General features: G+C 40.2%; 1 protein-coding gene across 1 annotated transcript in view; it reads left to right on the top strand.

The window, feature by feature from the left end:
* The window catches only part of LOC101606099 (MDM2 binding protein), a 71,784-nt gene that overhangs the window by 44,233 nt on the left and 5,422 nt on the right, over window positions 1-22,129 (top strand). Inside the window, exons 14-17 of the mRNA XM_004661365.2 lie at window positions 1,921-2,082; window positions 7,230-7,347; window positions 11,997-12,152; window positions 15,576-15,671. Of these exons, the coding sequence (XP_004661422.2) occupies window positions 1,921-2,082; window positions 7,230-7,347; window positions 11,997-12,152; window positions 15,576-15,671 (532 nt within the window). The remainder of the gene's footprint in view (window positions 1-1,920; window positions 2,083-7,229; window positions 7,348-11,996; window positions 12,153-15,575; window positions 15,672-22,129) is intronic.

The following is a 22,129-nucleotide window of genomic DNA, read 5'->3' on the forward strand; positions in this document are numbered from 1 at the left end:
ATGTCATCTTGTTTTTCTGGCTTCTGTGAAATATCTTCCATTCACAGCCCTTTTATAGAAGTTTTACAATTTCTGTTCCCATCTGCTTAATTGTACCAGTCAGAGAACTATTCATTGATCATCCCTGTTTCAAAGCATGTTTTATTTGTTCTAGTATATTTCCTTTCCCCGGTATATTTTCTTAGTTACGTGAGAGGGTGAATTGCAGCATATTTTCTCTTTTTCTGTACAATAGTTTTGTTCCTGCTGAGGTTCTTTTTTATTTGCTTTAAGTCATTTTCATCCTTGGTTTATTTTATTTTTATTAATTAATTAATTTGCGTGTGTGTGGGTATGGGTGCATGCCATGGTACACAGATGAAGGACAGAGGCAACCTTAGGAAGTCAATCTTCTCCTTCCATCCTTCCATCTTATTTGAGACAGAGCCTCTCTTGTGGTTTTTATTTTGTTTGTTGTTGTTGTTAATTTTGTTTGTTTTGCTATTGTCAAGGGCAGATTCACTGGCCTACAAGTTTTAAGATTCTCCTTACTCCATCTTCCATCACTATAGGTGGTGTATTGAGACATGTGTGCCAATTTGCTTCTTGCTCTATGTGAATGCTGGGTATCAAACTCAGGTCAGCAGACTTGCAGAACGTGGATCTTAACACCCCCGAGCCTTCTCCCCAGCCTCACTCCTTGACACTTTTTTTCTTTAGTTTGAAGAATACCCTTAAGAAGCATGTAGACAGACAAATTAAGGTGAAATTGGTATAATGCTTCTGATCTGTAGCCAGGCTGACGTGTGTGTGTGTGTGTGTGTGTGTGTGTGTGTGTGTGTGTGTGTGTATGGGCTTTTATTTAATTCCTTAGATTTAACCCATGTTCAGTGTGACCTTTCAGCATGCCAGAAGTTCCACAGTCTGGAATTACTGGAACGATGCTGGAGGCAGAGTTGTTTCCCTGGTCTGGAGGAGGGCATGGCGGAGGCAGCTTTAGTCTCGACCAGCCCCTCCCGCTCTGCCTGCACTGCTTGCCAGTGCTTTTCTGTAGGCATATCAGGTGAGCTCTGAGACTGCTCCCCTGGCTCACTGTACGCATTTCTGGTTTCCACATTGTGTTTGAAAGTGTCACCTATGTACTTCATTGTTATTATTTTATGTCTTTGCTATAACTTTAGGTTTGAAGAAGGGCAATAAAGAGAATAAATAAATAAATAAATAAATAAAGAGAATAAATAAATAAATAAAGAGAATAAAGAGACTGTTACCAGATTTAATTGAAAGTTGTATAGGTGTTGTATTCACACAGATATTCATATAAGACTGTATACCGCCGGGCGTGGTGGCACACGCCTTTAATCCCAGCACTCAGGAGGCAGAGGTAGGAGGATCGCCATGAGTTCAAGGCCACCCTGAGATGACAGAGTTAATTCCAGGTCAGCCTGGACCAGAGTGAGACCCTACCTCGAAAAACCAAAAAAAAAAAAAAAAAGACTGTATACCATTTTTACTGTCTGCAGTTATTGTTTTTCCGAGGTAGGGTCTCACTCTGGCCTAGGCTGACCTGGAATTCACTGTGTATTCTCAGGGTGGCCTTGAACTCACAGCGATCCTCCTCCCTCTGCCTCCCAAATACTGGGATTAAAGGTGTGCGCCACCACGCCCAGCTGCAATATATTTTTGAAAACTTAGAAAGTCACCTTCACTGTTTATCAACTTTTTATAATTACCAGTTACTCAGTTCTTCTCCTCTCACCTAACTTGAAATTTTGCCATTATCTACACGTAAGATTACAATGAAAGTGGCGCTAAAGTTCTGTCTATGTTGATTTGCTGAAGAAATTTACCTGTTTCATTTTTGAAAATATTTTCTCAAAGTCGTAGTTGTGGAGAGGCTTAAAAATGCTACATGCTTGGTCAGATTGATTGTTCTTGCAGGAAGGAGAAAGTTGGCAAAACGGCCTGAAGCACTTTCTGCAGATGAACTCCGAAGTCTGCTGGCGCTCACGCGGGAACGCTTTTTAGATCGCTTTGATGCCCTCCTCCCTGAAACGCGCCTGGCACAGGCAGACAAGGTGAAAACCTCCCGGGTGTTAAATGGTAAGTTTTCTTATTACTTCACATTTTATTTTTGTGTAGGTAGCATCTTTAGCACTACTATTTATTATTAAAACTTACATGAAGCCAGGCATGGTGGCGCATGCCTTTAATCCCAGTACTCGGGAGGCAGAGGTAGGAGGAACGCCATGAGTTCAAGGCCACCCTGAAACTTCATAATGAATTTCAGGTCAGCCTGGGCTAGAGCGAGACCCTACCTTGAAAAACCAAAAATAATAATAGTAATAATAAATAAATAAAATAAAAATTTTAAAAAAAATTTAAAAACTTACATGACACATGGCCACATGGAAATGTATTTTATAGACTTAAATAATGATACACACCTGCATATGCATGATACATACATGTCTCAGGGATATTTTGGTAACATCTTTTATCAAGCATGATCAGTGAAATTGTCTTTAAGCTGAGAGCAGAGAATTAGAAGACTTTCTTACTGATCTTACTACGGTGTCACAACAGAGGATTTCAAAGTGAAAAATCCAGAATCTGCACAAGAAATTTAATTGTGTCTACCTCTGTCATGATAAGATGCTTCACTGGGGCCAGAGAAGTCACTAAACTTGAGAGGGAACATAAAAGCATTTCTATATTTATTGGACTTTTCTGCTTTTCCTGGATTCTCTTGTGGTGAGTTGGAATCAAGGGAAGCTTTTCAGTGTCTAACAAGGGAGCTATTGAGAATTGCCTGACACGGTTGTAAACAGGGAGGTCAATTTTTCTTTTTTGTTGTGTAACTATTTTTATTGCCTAGAGTAATAAAAAATATCAGAATCCAATTAGCCATTAGGGTGCATGCCTTTTCTGTGTTTGATACTGTGTAGGTTCCCAAGAAAATGGGAGTCATGTTTCTTGACTTTCAACAAGATCACATTCTATTTGTAAAATGAGGTATAAAAACAGCAGACAGTGTCATGCTGGAGAGCACACACTCCCTACCAGGGTTCAAATCTCAGTTTGTTAGTTGAATGTCTGTTATTATTGGTGGGATATCTGACAAAAGTCACTGAAGGAAGGGAAGGTTTATTTTGATGCCTGGTTGAGGATATGATCCGTCATGGCGGGTAAGATCTGGTGGCATAAATGTGAGGTGCCTGGTCACATCATGTCTGCAATAAGGAGCAGGGACAAATGCATACCAGTGTTCAGTCACATTCTTCATTTATTTTTATTTTTCCATTTGGTCGGGACCTCAGCCCATACAACAGTGCCACCCTCATTTAGAATATGTCTTCCTTCCTTACTTAAGTCTGTGTGAAAACATTTTCTTAGGTTTGTCCAGAAGTGTTTCCTTGTGGCTCCAAATCCAATCCAGTTATCAATGGAGATTGGCCATCCTCAAGTACATACCATCCTCACCATTGTTTCTTCATATTTACAATGGGAGCAGCAGTGTAACCCACTCTGGGAGTTTCATGAGTTGATACATGGAAAACACTGAGAAAACATCCGTGCCACAGATAAATGTCATCTGCCATTGTCATTTTTATTGTTTTATATTAGTAGTTGCATTAATAGTTCCAAGAAATAATGAAGAATATTGGAGACATTATTATGTGAATTACAGATGGAGATCTGTTCAGTGAAGAAAGCATAGCTTTCATGTTACAGTGAGGGATTTGGATCAAGACTAGCAAGGTTGAGTGCTGCCTCTGCAGTATATGTGAGTCTGGGTACATTTTCTGTTGTTTTCTAGCCTCATTTTTTACCTTTAAATTAGGCAAGATATAGATTATTGTGAGGATTAAGTTAATTATTTGTTTGGGAAGTTATAAATTAAGAGCTATATATATTTTTAATTAAGAGTGCCATGTGCATTTAGAAGAGAAGACTATATAACCAGGACAGAATAACTACAGAAGGCTTGTAGGAGCCCAGGCTCTTGTTAGAGGTCTTGAGTCATGTTTAAGCTTTGGACAGAGACAAGAAGAAGCGAGCAAAATGTTAGCTATGGAGGTGTGTCAGGCAGAAGAGCGAGGATGAAGGAGAGTGAGGTTTAAGTGACAGGAAGAGGTCAAAGAGCTGCCCGGACTTCCTGTGAGATAAGGAAAATTTGTCTTCCACGCTCCTGGCTGAAGCCAAGGTCCGGGTCTGCTCGTGTGCTGAGCCGTGGTGCCAGGCCCGCTGCCGCGCCTTTGCTCACGCCGCTTGGATTGCTTCACCTGCACAGGCCGCATCTTCTTAGCACAGCTCACGAAACCTGCCCTGGCACCTGGCCTCATGTTTCTCGTGTCCTCCCAGTGCCACGTTTGCTCGCCCCGTTACTGCGGTCCAGCTTCCCTCTTCCGGGACGCGCCCCACTCTTGCACCTCAGGAGCTGGGCAGACGCCACGTCCTCTGCCTAGAATCCTTTCTCGCCACTGGTATCAGACGAGCTGGCACAGCCCCTCCTCAAGTGTCCGTTAAGCCTCGCTTTCTTGAAGAAGCTTTTCTGGGCCGTGGTCAATTTCAATTGTTTCCTTTTGTACTGGTCCCCGATAGCTTTCAAATTACTTGGTCCATTTAAAAAATTATATATTTTTCAGATAACTATTTTGCCCTGTATTCTCTGACTGTTCCCAGTATTCCTGTTTGCTGTCTTTGGTCCCTGCAGGGCCTAGCTCAGTGCCTGGCATATAAGACTGGGATCTCCCCGCAAATACTTACAGAACACAAATGGAAGAAAGGGAAGATTTCTAGAACCTGAGGTGAAATTTGACAGGCTGCACATTTGAGCATGACTGCTGTGAAAGAAAGCTCTAACTATTAGTGTCCCGTAGCTATGGTTTGAAGAAATGCATCCACATGTAAATTACATTACGTGTAGAAACAGTAAGGTTGATCATATTTCATATCCGGGCACATCATTTGCAGCTGTGTGCAGTAGTAGTTATTAGGAGTTGGTAAGTTGACTTGCTCTGCTCATAGTTCTATAAACTGTTTAGTATGTACAAAGTGACAGTCATGTAGAAAATGCCTTCATCCTGCCATTTTGCTTACTCATTGTCACCAGGTTACCAAAGACTGACATTGTCAAGTGTGATGTTTGAAGTCATCACACCCTGAATGTTTCTCTTTTATCTAGCCCCATTGGGGCTCATAAGAGCAGTGTATAAATGAGTGTGTTAGGTAATTTTGTAAGCTCATAATTTCATTATTTCAGCATTTAAAAATAAGTTTGCTAGTATGCATAATTCATAATTGCTTTAAGAAACAGATTATACAAGTTTTGTCACATAACTCTTTCACAGTGGTTCAGCCTTTCATGTGTGTAAGACTGGCGGCTTGTCTTCGTTAGGTATGCTCTGTCATGCGATGCTGCCGCCTTTCTGCGTGACGGCTTACAATGTGTAGGTCACTTTCTTCACTTTCTTTCTTTCTTTCTCTCTCTCTCTCTCTCTCTCTTTCCCTCTCCCTCTCCCTCTCTCTCTCTCTCTCTCTCTCTCTCTCTCTCTCTTTCTTTCTTTTTGTTAAATAGAACTATTGATTCCCCAGAGAGGCTTTTGTGTTTTGGCATGGTCCAGTATTCCAAGTAGAATATAAATCCACTGTTGGATTTTGCTTTGCTGTAAAAATTTTATTGTTATTTCCCCAAAGATACAACATATACAAATGTTTGTTCACCATTCATTGGTCTCTGTCGTGTATATTTATGTGGGCGGTATGCTGTTAATTATCAATTATGTTTTAGCATGCCTACTTGTTAAAGATGGCTCAGGCTCATGCACTGAGCATGTTCAGCTATGTAGAACTCGGTTGACTTTTTTCTTTGCATTGTTAACACAAAGCTGTGTGCCCATTTGGAAGCATGTTGTTTCATTATACAGCTCATTACTCTATCAAATAGTCTCTCCTTACCCTACAAATGGGTAGTGGTCTGTTTGCACGATGTTTAGTGAAGGTATTCCAACACAGGTATTGAAAATATATGAATATTTAACATTAAACAGTTTAATATGAAAGAGAAAATAATAGGCACTTCCATATTCATTACAAAATTTTTTTATTATTTAAAAATACCTTTGCCAGGGCTGTGGAGATAGCTCAGTGGACAAAATATTTGCCATGTAAGCATGCAAATCTGAGGCCAGATCCTCAGCACCCACTTAGAGTTATGCATGGTGGTACCTCCCTGTGCTAGGGAGGCAGTAGGATTCCTGGGATGTACTGGCCAGCTTGGGTAATTAAATAGGTGAGCTCTGAGTTCAGTAAGAGACCCTGGCTCAAAAAATATATGAAAGTTTGAGAGTGATTGAGGAATGTATCTGATGTTGATCTCTGGTCTCCAGTATAAGCACACATACATGCACGTGTACTCCCCCACAAATGTACACTCACATGCCTATAAGCATGTACACACACTGGAAACACATGCCAAAAAAATCCCTTAAGACTCTCCTAAAATGGGTATTTATGTCATTGATTGTTAAACCACTAACATTCAGCAATTAGCAGTAATTTATTAGAAAAATGTGTAATAGTTCAAAACAATTTTTAAAACCAGGCGAGTTTCAATTCAAGAAAAGTAGTACAGTTAGTAATTCTGTCAGTGTTAAAACTGATTATTTCCGGCACGAATGGGAGTTGTTCATTTGGTTTTGCTAAGCGCTACAGGGTGATACCCAGTCTCCATGTCTCCATGAAATACACTACAGAGTATTAGATGGGAAGGTGCCCCTTACCAGTGTCATTAGAGGAAAATGAGACCGCATCGTAGCCAGCAAGGTGTCCTTTATCAGTGCCATTAGAGTAAAGTGGACTGTCAGTGACTTGAAGATGGGCATGCTAAGGCATCTTGTAGTCCTAGGTACCTGAGAATTCTTTCACAAGCAGCTTTTGCTTAGGAACATCGTATTTACTATTTAATCATTGTGCTTTTCTGAATGACGAGATCTTCTTCAAGAGATATGGGAAGTTTGGGAATAATTCCTGTTCCTACTATGAAAGTATGAACCATGGGTTCTGTACAGAGTTGCCTCCTTTTCATTTGAACTAATTTCACTAACAATAGCTAATTTGTGCTTTTGTTCCACACAAAAGACTCCTAGTAGTGTGTGTGTATGCGCGCACACACAAAACGACACATTTTTACACAGGAACGTTCTGCATGCTGCTTTTCAGGCCTAATGTGCATTTATTCTCCATAGTTACCAGCGCAGTAGAACCTGATTCTTCACGTGTAATGGAATCCAGTCCCGTGGAATGGCCAGAAAGGCATGTTCTTCAGAATTTGGAAACGTTTGAGAAAGCTAAACAAAAAATGAGGTAATATTTAAGTCTGTAGGAATGTATGCTATAGCTCAGTATTTTTAGGTGAATTCTCTTAGGAGTAAATTATCACCCGCTCATAAAGGCTCGACTTCCTGGGTGTCAGTGGGTACCTGCGGATGTCCGTAGCCACAGCAAACACTCTGTGCACAGCTTTGCAGACCAGCCTCCACGGACACGCACACCCGTGAGCACAGAGGACACATTTCCTACAGGAGCTTGTCAAGTGGGGGGAAGTCCTCTCATCGACCTGTTCCAGTTTCCCATTCATGTGTGCTTGGATAGCAGGCACTGCCACGGGCAGGGTTTATTTTCATTTCCATGTTTTGTACATAGAAGGTGTTCGGTGCATAATTGCTGAATGGCAGAATAAAAATTCTCTCACCTTGCCCTCCTTCCAAGTACTACAAATCACATTTTTATTTAAATTCTTCCATTGATGCTTTTTGTCATCAGATCCTGATTGAGCACCAACTTTCAGGCTCTGGGGAGCTATGAGGAAGAGCACAAATGCCCCTCCTCTAAGAACTGCCTATTTGTTAGCAAGAGACACAATAAGTATGCAGACGTGCCACAGCACCTAGGCCATTGGAAAAGGGATGTAGTTCCATGTCTTTAGAAAGGAGCTTCTGTTTTTTTTTTTTACTATAAAACTTTATTTAAAAATTTACAGAATTCCCTTCTTTGTCCATTACTTCTTCACTGGACCCCCTCTTCTTTCCAAATGTTTGTGTTTCTATTTTATTTTTATTTTTATTTATTTGAGAGCAACAGACAGAGAGAGAAAGACAGATAGAGGGAGAGAGAGAGAGGATGGGTGCGCCACTGCGAAAGAACTCCAGACGCGTGCGCCCCCTTGTGCATCTGGCTAACGTGGGTCCTGGGGAACTGAGCCTCGAACCGGGGTCCTTAGGCTTCACAGTCAAGCACTTAACCACTAAGCCATCTCTCCAGCCCGTGTATCTATTTTTGATGTCTTTCTCTTTTTTTGCTTCCCTCCATCATCCATGACATCATGTTGATGGGCTCAGTGTTTTGCGGGTCTCGTGCAGGTAACAGGCTGTGAGGTCATCAATGCAACGCCCACTTTGTGTCTGTATGGAAAGTGTTCCAAAACACTCTTCCCATCCTTTGGCTCTTAAATTCTTTCCCCCACCTCTTCTGCAGTGGTCTCTCTAGGCCTTGGAGGATGTGATAGAGATGTCCTATTTAGTGCTGAATAGTCAACTGCCATTTTTCTTTTTTTAGCACTTTGGCAAGTTTTAAGTCTCCTCAGTAGACTTTGCCTTCTGAAAAGAGAAACTTCTCTAACCAAAAAGGAAAACAGCACTAATCTATAGACATCCATATAAATATTTTTAAACTTAAAATATTTTATTTATTTTTGAGAGATGTGGGGAGGGAGATAACGGACAGGCTGCTGCAGACAAATTCCAGATGCCTGTGCCACCTTGTACATCTGGCTTATGTGGGTCCTGGAGGAACAAACCTTAGTCCTTTGACTTTGCAGGCAAATGCTTTAACCCCTAAGTCATCTCTCCAGCCCATAAATATTAATATTCAAAGAGCAGTATGGTGAGCATAATGTAATCCATCTAGTCAAATAGTAGCTTCCCACGTAGTGTTTTCAGCTTTCTCAGGCATAGGCTTCTGATTAGGCTTCAGTACCAGGCGTGAACTCCTTCCCATGCAGTATGTGTCAAATCCATTCAGAGAGTAGTTGTTTAAACCCATAACAGGCTTGCCATTCTTACACTACTGGGCCCGTTTTGGCAGGCTAATCAGTTGTGTAACTCACAAGGTTCACTGTTGGTTAAGACTGTTGATGACTTTTCTCTCCAGCAGCTTGCATAGCACTTTCCAACATGTGGCAACTTGTCAGCAGGGACTATGCTTCCAGCTCAATTCTAGCTTGATTCTGTGAAGCATTGGTGTTATTCAGCAATAGAATCCTACCATCTAGTTCTGATGGTCAACCAAGAGCTTTGGCAATTGCCTATATAGTTGTGGGAGTCTTAGCAGTCTCCCTGACTAACAACTACTGGCGTGGCACCCTGAGCCCCTGGCACAGGCCTGTGATCCCATATCTTTAGAGAGCAATTTCTCTGTTTTCAATTTGGACTTTGAAAGCATGGGGGAAAGTGGGCTATAGGCAGGAAGGTGGCATTTCCACCACTCTTCTCTATACAGTTCTTAAAATCTAGGCCCTTTCTGGAAAGAAAAACAGATAACAGATTTTATTTCCTTGTAAGATTTTCCTGTAACGTAAGGCACTTTCTGTAGTTAATCTTGTCTTGACCTCCATTGCACTCCTTGATAGTTGTTTTCCCCATCTTCATTTTCTGGACCCTGTGATGGATTTTATCTCAGGCACTTCAGTATCATGGATGTGTATGCTTAATCTACTGCCTTGAACTAGAAGCTTCTTAGGCATTCACAGCCCCAGTTAAGAATCACCTTTCTCTTGGGCTGGAGAGATGGCTTAGCAGTTAAGCGCTTGCCTATGAAGCCAACGACCCCAGTTCGAGGCTCAATTCCCCAGGACCCATGTTAGCCAGATGCACAAGGGGGGGGCGCACGCGTCTGGAGTTTGTTTGCAGTGGCTGGAAGCCCTGGCGCGCCCGTTCTCTCTCTGTCTCTCTCTCACTCTTTCTTTCTCTGTCGCTCTCAAATAAATAAACAACAACAACAAAAAATTAAAAAAAAAAAAAGAATCACCTTTCTTTAGCCCTTCAGAAATACTACAGCTCAATATTCCATTCCTTCTTTAACCACCTAAGAGCTGTTACTTTTTCATTTTTAAAACTTAGATCTTGCATCCCATTCTCTATTGGCATATTGATCACTCCCACTTTCCGCCCCTCTTTCCTCCTGCCGTAATTATGCCTCTGTGGGAAGTTATGAGCAACGATTATGCGTATGTAAATTACAAGGAACCCTCTTTATTCTTGTGTCATGTTGATATTTACAGAGTAAATACTCAGTAAGTACTGGTGGGCACATCAAAAGTTAGGAAGATGAAATCAATTTCTCAGAGGCCAGAGGTTATGTTACATATATTTAGAATTTTGTTTGTGTTAATATCTTTAGAGAATAAGTGGCTATTGGTTTCAGACATACCCAGCCACCTGTTGTGTGACTCTGTTGTCTCATTTTTAGAATGGGCATAAAGATCCTAATTTTACTATAAAATTGTGGAACTGTCATGAGAGAATATGTGTGAAATATAATATAAGTTTAAAAGCACTGGACAGAGTGAGGTGTTGTCAGTGTTGCTACTTTCTTAACCTAAGATACCTTAATAGTATCATTTATCAGAAACTTAGCTTTTAAAATGCTTTAATATTCTTGTGTTTGCTTTTCTATATAAATGCAAATTTTATATTTCCCCATTGCATCTAGCCTGTAATATGACGGATAGTAATATTGATTAAGGACTTTTGTGAGTTCCTACTAGAGAGTAGCCATGTAGAGATTAAATTAAACTCAACATGGTGCCTGCCACAAGGATCTGAAGTTTGGAGGAAATATTTGAGTGTTTTCCTAAGTAACTATTTTTATTAGATTTTTATGATTTAATTTTATAATGGAGAGAATAGAGAAGGGGAAAGGGGCCCTATAGCATGCAGCACTTTTGTATGGAGGAGTACAGTCTAAACCCATAATGTCAATGTCGTAGTCATGAAAAGTAGAGAAAATGCTTAATTTGAGTAGTTAAATAACAAAATTAATCAAATCACTATTAAATAAGGAGTTTGCACTTATGTATACTTATTGAAACATGTCTGCTTTAATGATAGAGTTATGACTCAGGGCTTGATCAATCTTAGCATTCTCTTGGATGAAAACGCCTTCCTCCTGGTTTTTATGACTTTCTGTGAGCTTCTCTGGCTCATAGAGCAGTGGAGTAGAAGTCGTTCCTGACTCGGAGTCAGTGTACCTGTAAACGGCCGTGCCCCCCTCGTCTGCAATGCAGCCCGTTGTGTGTTAGCATCTTCAGCTGAGAACAACAGGAATATTGGTTGTTTTTAGGCTTGGTATGCTAATTTTCATTTTATAAAATGCTTTGTAGGTATTACTTCATTTTGAAATACCTCTTTCATCTATTTCAAGGACATTTGTGAGGATTAAGAATATATGATAGGTAAAGTGGCTTAAAAATGCAGTCTTGCATAAGCTCAGATGAAGTGACGGTTGGGTGTGTATCCATGATGTCAGTCATGGCTGGAAGGATGCGTTGGAGAGAATTCTGATTACAGTTTCATTTCATGGTCATGTCTTGAGTAATCTTTTAAGTTCAAAGAAAATTGAAACATTCAGTCCCTAGTCAGAACATACGGGAGCTTAGATTTAAATTTTATAGACTTGGTAAATTTGCACTACTGAAACATTGACATGCTTTCTTTTGTAAATAATAAAATTGTGACTATTTAAGTACTATAAATATTGATATGGGAACAGCAAGTTTCACTGCGACCTATAGATTCTTTAAACTTGAAATTAAGCAATTTGTAAAAGTTAAACATTTGTCTTTCCTAAAATTAACATTTCTGTATATTTTTATAGATTTTGCTCATATCACCTTTCCTTGGCAGTGGTCTATTTGAATGCATCTTTAGTAACTCTAGGTATCATTATTGTTCCAGAGCTGGTTCATTTCCTCGTTCATCTGAACAGTTACTCGGCCATAAGGAGGCTTCCCGGGATGCAGCCCCAGTGCTGGACGCTAAAGAGTTGCTGAGGCACTTCACCTCGGACGGGTCGCCCATAGGGGACCTGCAGCCTTTACAGATACAAAAGGGGTAGGTTATGAGCTGATGTTTCTTTTTTTTTTCCTCTCAATTTTTATTAAAGTTTTCCATGATTATAAAAATTATCCCATGGTAATACCCTCCCCCCATTTCCCCTTTGAAATTCCATTCTCCATCATATCTCCTCCCCATTTCAATCAGCCTGTCTTTTATTTTGGTGACATGATCTTTTCCTCTTCTTATGATGGTCTTGTGCAGGTAGTGTCAGGCATGAGGTCATGGATAAACTTAAAACAGGTGTAGTCATGAGCCCTAGGGGTGTAACATCTGCTGATGTCTGGATAAATGTATATACTGTGCTTATCAAACTGCCCAGTAAGCACTTCTCTTCATATTCATACCCTTATATTAATGCTACTCTTGTTTTGGGTAGAGAATCTTCTCTTTTCAGATGGTAGTGACTTTGGGATGACTCAGAAGGTATCATAGTGATGGAAAGAAGTGACTGGAGTACTGAGTAACATCTCGATCACACCTTCCGAGGCTCAGGGTCTAATTGGAAGAGGTGGCAGAAAGACTGTAAGAGCCAAAGGAAGGGTAGGACTCCTTACAACGTGCTCCCTCCAGCTGACATTTCTTTTATTTATTTATTTATTTATTTGAGAGCAGCAGACACAGAGAGAAAGACAGATAGAGGGAAAGAGAGAGAATGGGCGTGCCAGGGCTTCCAGCCTCTGCAAACGAACTCCAGACGCGTGCGCCCCCTTGTGCATCTGGCTAACGTGGGACCTGGGGAACCGAGCCTTGAACCGGGGTCCTTAGGCTTCACAGGCAAGCGCTTAACCGCTAAGCCATCTCTCCAGCCCTCCAGCTGACATTTCTTATCATGTTGTTTGTACTTAATTGATGCAAGATGCACGGGTTAGTCCTGCTGCCCATTACTTTGCACGGTCCACATGTAAAGTGTTAATGTGAGTGGAAGGGAGCTAAGGGGGTGGAGAGCCACCTCAGCACACCCTACTTTGCAGTTTTGATTTGCAAATGGGTACTTTTGTAGGTTTTTGTTTTTTTTTTAGTTTTTCAAGGTAGGGTCTCATATAGCCCAGGCTGACCTGAAACCCACAGTGATCCTCCCAAGTACTGGGGTTCAAGACGTGTGCCACCACGCCCGGCATGCAAATAGATATTTTGAAAGTTTCTCTTCAGCGTTAGTTTCTGGTTTGGGTTTTGCCATGCCCTGGCATGATGGTTATCTCTCTGCTAGAAGTCAAGCACATGGCCTTTCTGTTAGCTGAAGAGAATGGGAAGATGCAATAAAGATGTCTCTGAAACTATGACATTAGCACGTAAGAGCTTAGCATCTCAATGGATGACTTAGACCTACGTTGACTTTAAGGCCACTTCCAGAAAGTTGCTAGTTAACGCATGCTGGATATGGTGACATCAGTTACGTGTGAAGACGGAGTAAGTTGCTGAATTTCTTTTTGTGTAACAGATGTGAAACTTGCACGTCACTTTGATGGCTCTTGCAAAGATAGTTTCGAATTGTACCATGACAATACTGAATTTTAAAGGTGAGTTTTGGAAAGGATTCGAGTCACGTGTCACATATAGCTTGAGCGTCATGGGCTCGTGTGCGGACCGCTGGCGAGAGGTGGGGGCAGTGCTGAGAGCGCGAGGTCTTAACAGCTCAGGCCGTAATGACTTAATGACCCTAACGACACAAAAATTACATAATTTTGGAGTAATTTTCCTTTTCTCATAGCTTTGAGAGGTTGATAACCCCTTTTAGTGGGAATTAGGAAAGCAAAGAAGTGGACAGATGTTAATCTGTTCGGTTAATGAGGTTGTTGTCCTTCGGATCATTAGCCTTGCTGGCAGCGTCAGGTGGGTGGGTCCAATCAGTGTCATCTACTTATCTCCCTGGGTTGTCCTCTTGGACTGCTGTAGTTTCCTAAACACAGTGGGGGAGATTCAGTTAATTCTTTTTGAAGTTTGCAGATGTGCTGCTTAGAAACCTTGGCATTTCTTGAGACACGCTCACACTGTGTAGCCCAGAGCCGGCCTCGGGCTCACTGCGTAGTCTAGGTTGCACGCAGACCCTCTCTGCAATCCCCAGTGCTGGGCTTATAGACACGCACCTCCATACCCTGCTCCTAGAAAACATGGTGGTTGCTTGATGCTGGCAAAGAAAGGTGTCATCTGTGATGTATTTTCTGGTAGCGTGGAAGTTGTGCAAGGGCCCATCCAAATGCTGTGGTAAAAAAAGTGAGAGGCACGCCTCACTCAGGAACACCAGCACGTAAAGCGCAACAGCGGAGCACACGCTTTCTTACGCTCGCTTCAGAAAACTGAGTTGTGACGGAGGTTAAAATAAGTGTGCCAGGAAGGGCCAAAATGAAAAAATGGAAGACAACATCAGAAAAGAAGTAAAGTGCTGAGTTCTGTTTTATAACATTATTCATTGTAATAGATAGTCTCATCAAAATGTGTACATTGAAATTTCCTGGTGATCCTTTTTATTTATTTTGGTTCTTTTGAAGTAGGGTCTTGTTGTAACTCAGGCTGACCTGGAATTCACTATGTAGTCTCAGGATGATCTCATGGTGATCCTCCTACCTCTGCCTCCCAAGTGCTGGAATTAAAGGCATGCACCACCACACCTGGCTTCCTAGTGATACTTTTGCGAAAAACCCTAAGTGGAGATTGCAGTGGCCTCCTTCCCCAGACTTTGCAATAGCTTTATTGAGCATCACTATTTTATGTAAGATCAACCTAGGATTAGTTTTAAGGGCCTGCTGATTGAAACCTCTTTCAGAAAAACTGAATTCAGCAGTTAATGTTTCTACCCTCTGGTCTTTAAAAAGTTGTTAGGATGACTATATTCTCACCCAATGAGCATCTGTGTCTCCCATGGGTTACGTAGTACATTAGAAGTAAATATTTCTTTTGTTACCAGTGATTCAAATTAATTTTAATTATTCCTTTGTCAAAAAAAGATTTTACTAAATGAATAAAATATTGATTTGTTTTACATGGGGGGGAGGCAATATATTAGAAATAATGTCACTTCCTGAATTTCTATTACAAACCATTTCCCTATCTTGATTTGTCTGTTTATCAGAATAGATATGTGCAATAAGTAGTATCATAATTTCCAAAACTAGAGGCACAGAAAATGGAAGGTGCAAAGTTTATAGAGCTAGCCTTATTTTTATTTCCTTTTTAGACTTGCTGGTGTATTTGACATTTTTTCCCCCTGACAGAGTCTCACTCTGTCCACACTGGTCTCAAACTCATGGCAGTCCTCATGCCTCACGCTCCCGAGTACTGGGATTGCGTGTCTGAGCCAACACTTCTGGCTACTGTAATGTTGATACATGTAAAACTCGTGTGTAGAAGAGGCACTCAGACTCCTCAGCCTTCTCTGTCACTATGTAACCCTTAAAGATAACGAAACCCTTTTTATTTCAGGGAAAAAACTTTCATTTTGACACCAGAACTTAGTCCTCGGAAACTTCGGGTCTTACCTTTTGAAAAGGCCGCAGCATGCCATTATCACGGAATTGAGTAAGTTTTCTGCTGTAGCTTTTCTCCTGTTTGAAGAGTGTGACTCATGGTGTAAAGTGATAAAGCCAATGCCAGAACGGATGACATAGGAGAGCAGCACACAGATACATCCGTGCCTTCTGCTCAAGGGAAAGTTACTCGATTATTAATTAGTTTTACATCACTTAAATCTGCTCTCTCAGTGACTCAGTATTTTAATCAAAATTTCTTTGGCTATAAGGTGTGTTTTCAGTCACTAATTGTCCTACATGCTGAGACACTCCTAAACAAAAGATGTTCCCATTTTTACTATGATAATTATGAATGTCTTCATAGAATCTTAGTTGACCAATTTAAGGATTCTTTTCTTTAAAGGTATTAGTAGTTTCTGAGATCATGTGCACATCTGTCATTCTCATAGGAAAAAAAAATGCAAGATGCTGATATCTTTCACAGTAAAGTTTTAAAATTTTGGTGATGTGTTTTATAAAATGTTCATATACTTAAAGAATTCTGTTTAAATTCATTGTCCATAAATCCAAATAGATAGAAAAGGGCTTCATTCTTCATAGATGCTCATATAGATTCATATTGATTTTATAAAGAAGAAATAGCATTGTTTTACAATAGCTATTTCAGAATGAGTATATATTACTATATGAGACCACATCATAAATCCACAGAAGTCATTGTTGACATTGTAAGGAAATTGATACTTGGCTTATAAAGTGGTTAGGTTTATGTTATTGAAAGAATTTCATTGCCTTTTTTCATTTGTTGTTTTCTTTTCTCTTTCTTTTTTGCTTTCCTTCTTGAGGCAGGGACTTACTCTAGCTCAGGCTGACATGAAATTCTCTGTAGCCCCAGGCTGGCCTTGAACTCATGGTCACCCTCCTACTTCAGCCTCCTGAGTTCTAAAGGCATGTGCCATCACGCCCAGCTTCACTGCCTATTGATGAATTAAATTCGAATATTTTCAGTAACAAATGCTAAAGGACTAACGTACAACTAGGAGGGCAGTGAAAGTAGGAAGGAAAGTACAGACTAAAGAGTTACCAAGAAATTTGAAGCTGGATGTGGTGGCACACACCTTTACTCCCAGTACTCGGGAGGCAGAGGTAGGAGGATCGCTGTGAGTTCAAGGCCACCCTGAGACTACAGAGTTAATTCCAGGTCAGCCTGGACCAGAGTGAGACCCTACCTCGAAAAACAAAAAAACAAAAAAAAAAAAAAGAAAGAAAGAAAAAAAAGAAATTTGAGAGGACAGTTACCTTTGTACTTGCAACAAAGAAATTGGAAAACAATGATAACCTGTAAAAAAAAAACAACGCAGCTTCTATTTTTTAAATATTTTATTTTTATTTATTTATTTCAAAACGAGAAAGAGGCAGATAGAGAATGGATGCACCAAGGCCTCTATCCACTGCAAATGAACTCCAAACACATGTGCCACCATGTATATCTTGACTCTATGGGTACTAGGTACTAGGGAGTCAAACCGGGGTCCTCAGGCTTTGCAGGCAGGTGGCTTTTTTTTTTTTTTTTTTTAACTTCTTTAAATCGACAAAGACTAGATGTAAAGTCAGGGCTAAGCCGGGAAATATTTTTGTAACATAAGCAAGTAGTCCATTTCCTTTATGAATTAAAGAATGTGGGGCCTGAGAGGTGGTTCCATGGAAGCCTGATGGCCTGGTTCAGTTTCTCAGCACCCACATAAAGCCAGATGCACAAAGCTGTACATGTGTCTGTAGTGCTTTGCAGTGACAAGAGGTCCTGGCACAGCCATTCTCTCTAAATAAATACATAAATAAATATTATATAATAAAAGAATGCATACACATCAGTAAGAGCAAAAGATATATATCTAATAGGAGAGTTGGCCAAAGTTTGACCCACTAGTTTATAAAAGAGATACAAATTATCAAAATACATGAAAAATGATTTTCCACTAATTAACCAAAATATGTCAAGAGTGAGGACACTTTACTTGCCAGCTATCTTAAAACATAGTTGTGAATGGTGCAAGAACATGGGCACCAGATCCTTCATGATGCCTCTAAACCAGCGACAAGCCAGGAGCATGGGAGAATAGACAAGTAACGAGTAGGGATACAGAGTAGTACTGCTTGGCAGTGACAAGGAGCCCAGTAGAGATCCGGCAACAGCAGAGAGCATTCACTGCAGTAAGAATGTGAGGATGACCCAGCTATCGGGTTAGCTTCCAGTCGTGAATCATTTCCGAGAGAGTCCCGTATGAAGTGAAACGAGTCTTAAGTGGTTCAGATAAGAATTTTACGTTGTTTTGTGTACAACAGCTGGGCAGTTCAGCTACAACTCCTGCATAGCCCACACGCACAAAAGGCCTCTTGTTGAAGTTTTTCAAATCTCATATTTGATCCAAGGACCCCTTGTTTGAGAGGATGGCTTTTTCTTTAACATCAAAGTGTTTGTAATATTTTCCAATTGTCCTTGGATTTTGCTAAAAATCTCTCATTTAATCTGTTAATATTTTAGCTATATACCTTCTGTGCATTGATTTAAAAGTCTGTCTTTTAGTTTTGCTAAATTGACCATAAGCAAATTTAACTGTGAGCTTCTTTATCCTATATGTTAATCAATAGGATGTTTTTCTGTTTTTCTTTTCTTTTTGGTTTTAATAAAAATCTAGTAATTGCTGTAGAAATGTTTATGATGAAAATCAACAACTGTTCTTTTCTCTATTGCTTCCTGCTGTCAGCCCCACTTTTCCAAAACCACTCTTATTTTTTTGTTGTTGTTGTTGTTTGTTTTTGTTTGTTTTGTTTTTTTCGTTAGTTTTTTGAGGTAGGGTTTTGCTCTAGCCCAGGCTGACCTGGAATTTACTGTGTACTCTCAGGGTAGCCTTGAACTCATGGAGTGCCTCCTAAGTGCTGGGGTTAAAGGTGTGTGCCACCATGCCCGGCTAGTTTTTTTCGGGGAGGGGGGGGTGGTTTCTTCCTTTATTCTAAGGATATCCTTCTGTCCATTTTTTTAAAGTATTTTTATTTATTTGCAAAGAGAGAGGGAGCATGGACTGGCACAGCCTCCAGCTGTTGGAAATGCACTCCAGATGCATGTGCCACCCTATACATCTGGCTTTATGTGGGTACTAGGGAATTGAACCCAGGTTGCTAGGCATTGCAGGCAAGCACCTCCAGCTGCTGAGTCATGGCTCCATGCCCTGTCCATGATTCTTAATGTCTCCATATAAAACTGGCTCTCAGCTCTGAAAAACAGGGACTTGGGTTCACCTTATTTTCATTAGTTCTACTGCTATTTACTTTTCGTGTTTTAAGAAAAAATATTTTGGTCTGTATTTTTTATTCTATGACCTATACAGTAATAGCTCCCTCATTTTGTTTGGTAAGTTTAGGGCCTCCTAACCTATATCAGGAAATTCAATAGCAGTTTTAAGCATTTTTTAATTTAAATTAAATCCAAGATTTAAACCTATAGTAAGCACTTATAACACCATGATTGAAAATAATGTTACCTGCTGCAAAAAAAAAAAGCAGTACTACTAACCTTTTCTCTGCTTTGCCCCGTAAGCTCACTGAAGCACTGATTTAAAAAAATATAATTTCATTTTAACAGCTGGCTGAAGTGCCCATCATACAACCATATTTTTGCATTACATTTCTCCAAATACTTAAATTAATTTTGTTTATCCTGTATTTCATCTCTCTGTTTTTTTCTGTTGTATTTAGTTTAATTTATAAAGCACTTAAATTTATATAATTTGTAAACCTAAGTTCTTCATATTAAAAATTAAATTAGTATTTATGTGATGGGCCTGATTGATTCCATATAAAGGAATAGCTGTCTTCTACCTACCTCCATAAACAAGCAAAGTAAGCTGTGTCAGTTTTCTCTACTGTAAATTTATGCTTTCTGAGTGGTAATATTGAGACAGAACTAGGAAAGCTGTAACAGGCCAGGACCCCTGAATGTCCAGAAACATTTTTTTTTTCCTTCTAAAAGTCTGGATTGATAGGACAAGGGCCTGTTTTTGGTCCCCTTTGATTATGGCATAAAACCAAACTTCCACTGAAATGTTTCAGCAAATAAGAAACTGCTGAGAAATTGCCCCCTTCCTGTGCTGCTGAGGCCTTGGGGCTCAGATCCTTTTCTTTTGTGTGGACCTGAGGGCTGTTTGGAGAAAAGGACACTAACTGCCTTGGTGCAGACCAGCGTTGCTGAAAGCAAAAACAAAACACAATAGCTGCTGGCTTGCTTGGTTTCTGTTTTTCATCTTATCCTGGGAGGTAGTGTCCATGACTGTAAAATGCACTATTTTCCTTACCAACAAAATAAACTATTACACTCTGCAGTCATTCCGTCACACCAGCTTGTTGCCGCCTCGAAATGTCTTTCATCTGGTCCAGAAGTTTGGCAGTTTATCCTCCCTGCATTGCAATTGCCATTGTGATGGGCAGTATTTTGTTTATTTCTTGATTGCAAAACAAAACTACCTCCATCATTGTATGAGAATTTTCTCTGTCAGGACTTCAGAAGTGCATAGTTACTGCTTTGTTTAGTTAAAAAAAATGGAACCATAATCATTCATCCAAAGATAATGATTTCACTGAATCAAATCTATTCCTTGTACTCTGATTCTTTCCTTCTGATTTACAAAGTAACTTTTTATTTCCATGGTAAACCATAGTATAATTACTTAAAAGACATTTTAATGCCAATCGAAGTGAACAGATAATAGCATTCATAATTCAGTTGAAGGGATATTATGAGCAGCTGTGATTAACAGATGGCTAGAAGAGGAAAATCTGTATCTTAGAAACAAAATATTATGGTAGAAGAAAATATGCTTGTGATCAAAGCATGCATCTTTTTGCTTAAAAATTCCCATCTATAGGCTGATTAGGTATGTCACTGCCTCTGGGGTAGCCCCTCTGCAAACTCATGATTCCTCATTTTAGTCTAGGGTAGATCAGTTACTTGCTCAAGATAGAAGTAGAATTATCAGCCATGTTTCTTAACAAAATATGTTAAGCAGAAACCTAGAAAAGCAAATTTGTGCATGGAGACCTCTTTCTGCAACCCCAATCTGCTGGTTAGCATTCTGATGGCAACGCTCAGTTTTCCCACAGTTCAAGGAAGCAGTTCGGCTACATCCCGGAGGTTTCAGTCAGAGCTACACTTCAGAATTGCATAAGCAGCTTTACATATGTTTAATTTGCCCTGCGTGATGTTTTGTCACCCATACAGCGTGAGGTGATGACTACACGTGAACATATCCATCGTCTCCCAGCTACCTCTTCTGTGTGCTAAGTTCTTCATGTTGGCAGATTTTTACTGTAAAATATAGTATTGTTAATTGTACTCTTCATGCTGTGCATTCAGTTTCTAGATTTATTCATTCTATATAACTCTGCAACTGTGTACCCTTTGACTGACATCATTGCTTCTCCCAACCTTGACCTCCATTCTACTGTCCCTTTCTATGTATTCAGCATTCCTTTTAGAATCACTGGGGCAGAATCACAGCCCAGACTGATTAAATCAGAGTCTCTGTGTAGCTTTTCTTAAAAGCTTTTACAGTTGGTTCTAACATGTAGCCATATGTTGACTAGAGTAAGGTGACCCTTACACATTCACCTAAGGGATAGTATACTGAAATGGTTTCAGTTAGGTTCAAAAGTCACCAAACTAGATTTGAGCTCTGTGCCGTTTGTTACGTGATTGGTATGCTATAAGGTTTGTGGTGATAGGAAGTAAAGCTGAAGGTGCTCGGTGGTGGTGGTCACTATACCTTAGTTGACCACTTTGATGGCATATTCCATGTCTGGCTGTAAACATAAAGCTCACAAGTCATGCTTATAGCAGCTCCTTCAGATCAGTGCTACAAATCCCACTTTGCAGATAAGGCAACGGGAGCATATACTTGAGTAATTTGGTCAGGTTCACATAGCAAGGAGGTCAGCGAACCTGGATTTAAAGACATTTGAATCTGCAGATTGTTTCCTCAGAAATAAACTATATGTCATGAGGGAAAGGTAAAGTTCTTAAACCTCCACCAGGCAGTCAGATGTCTGAGTAATGCCATACTCCTTGGGAGCTGAGCTCTGATGTTAGGAGCATCGTAGAACTCTGCAGGTAAGGATAACAGAGAAAGGTTTGGGTTTTATTGTTTTCAGTTCTGTCATCACAAGTATGAAAGTATTTGTGTTCCCTGATGGAGTTCCAGAAAGGGGAGGCAGTGAACAGCTTTGCAAAGCTACGTGTTTCAAGGACTGTTTTCCAGATAGCTTTATTATTGTACAGTGCATGAGAATTCTTTGAGTCCACAAGCATTTGCTGAGCTAATATGTCTCTGACTTACTGAGTCAGATTTAACTAGAAACCAGATATACAGGCAACTACAATGTTTGTGGAGGAAAATCTGCCACTCAATCAGTAAGGTAAGGGGTGAGTTTCAGTGAAGAAAATCCAAAATGTTCACA

The sequence above is a fragment of the Jaculus jaculus genome, chromosome 2, assembly GCF_020740685.1.
Source record: "Jaculus jaculus isolate mJacJac1 chromosome 2, mJacJac1.mat.Y.cur, whole genome shotgun sequence".
Classification (NCBI taxonomy): Eukaryota; Metazoa; Chordata; class Mammalia; order Rodentia; family Dipodidae; genus Jaculus; species Jaculus jaculus.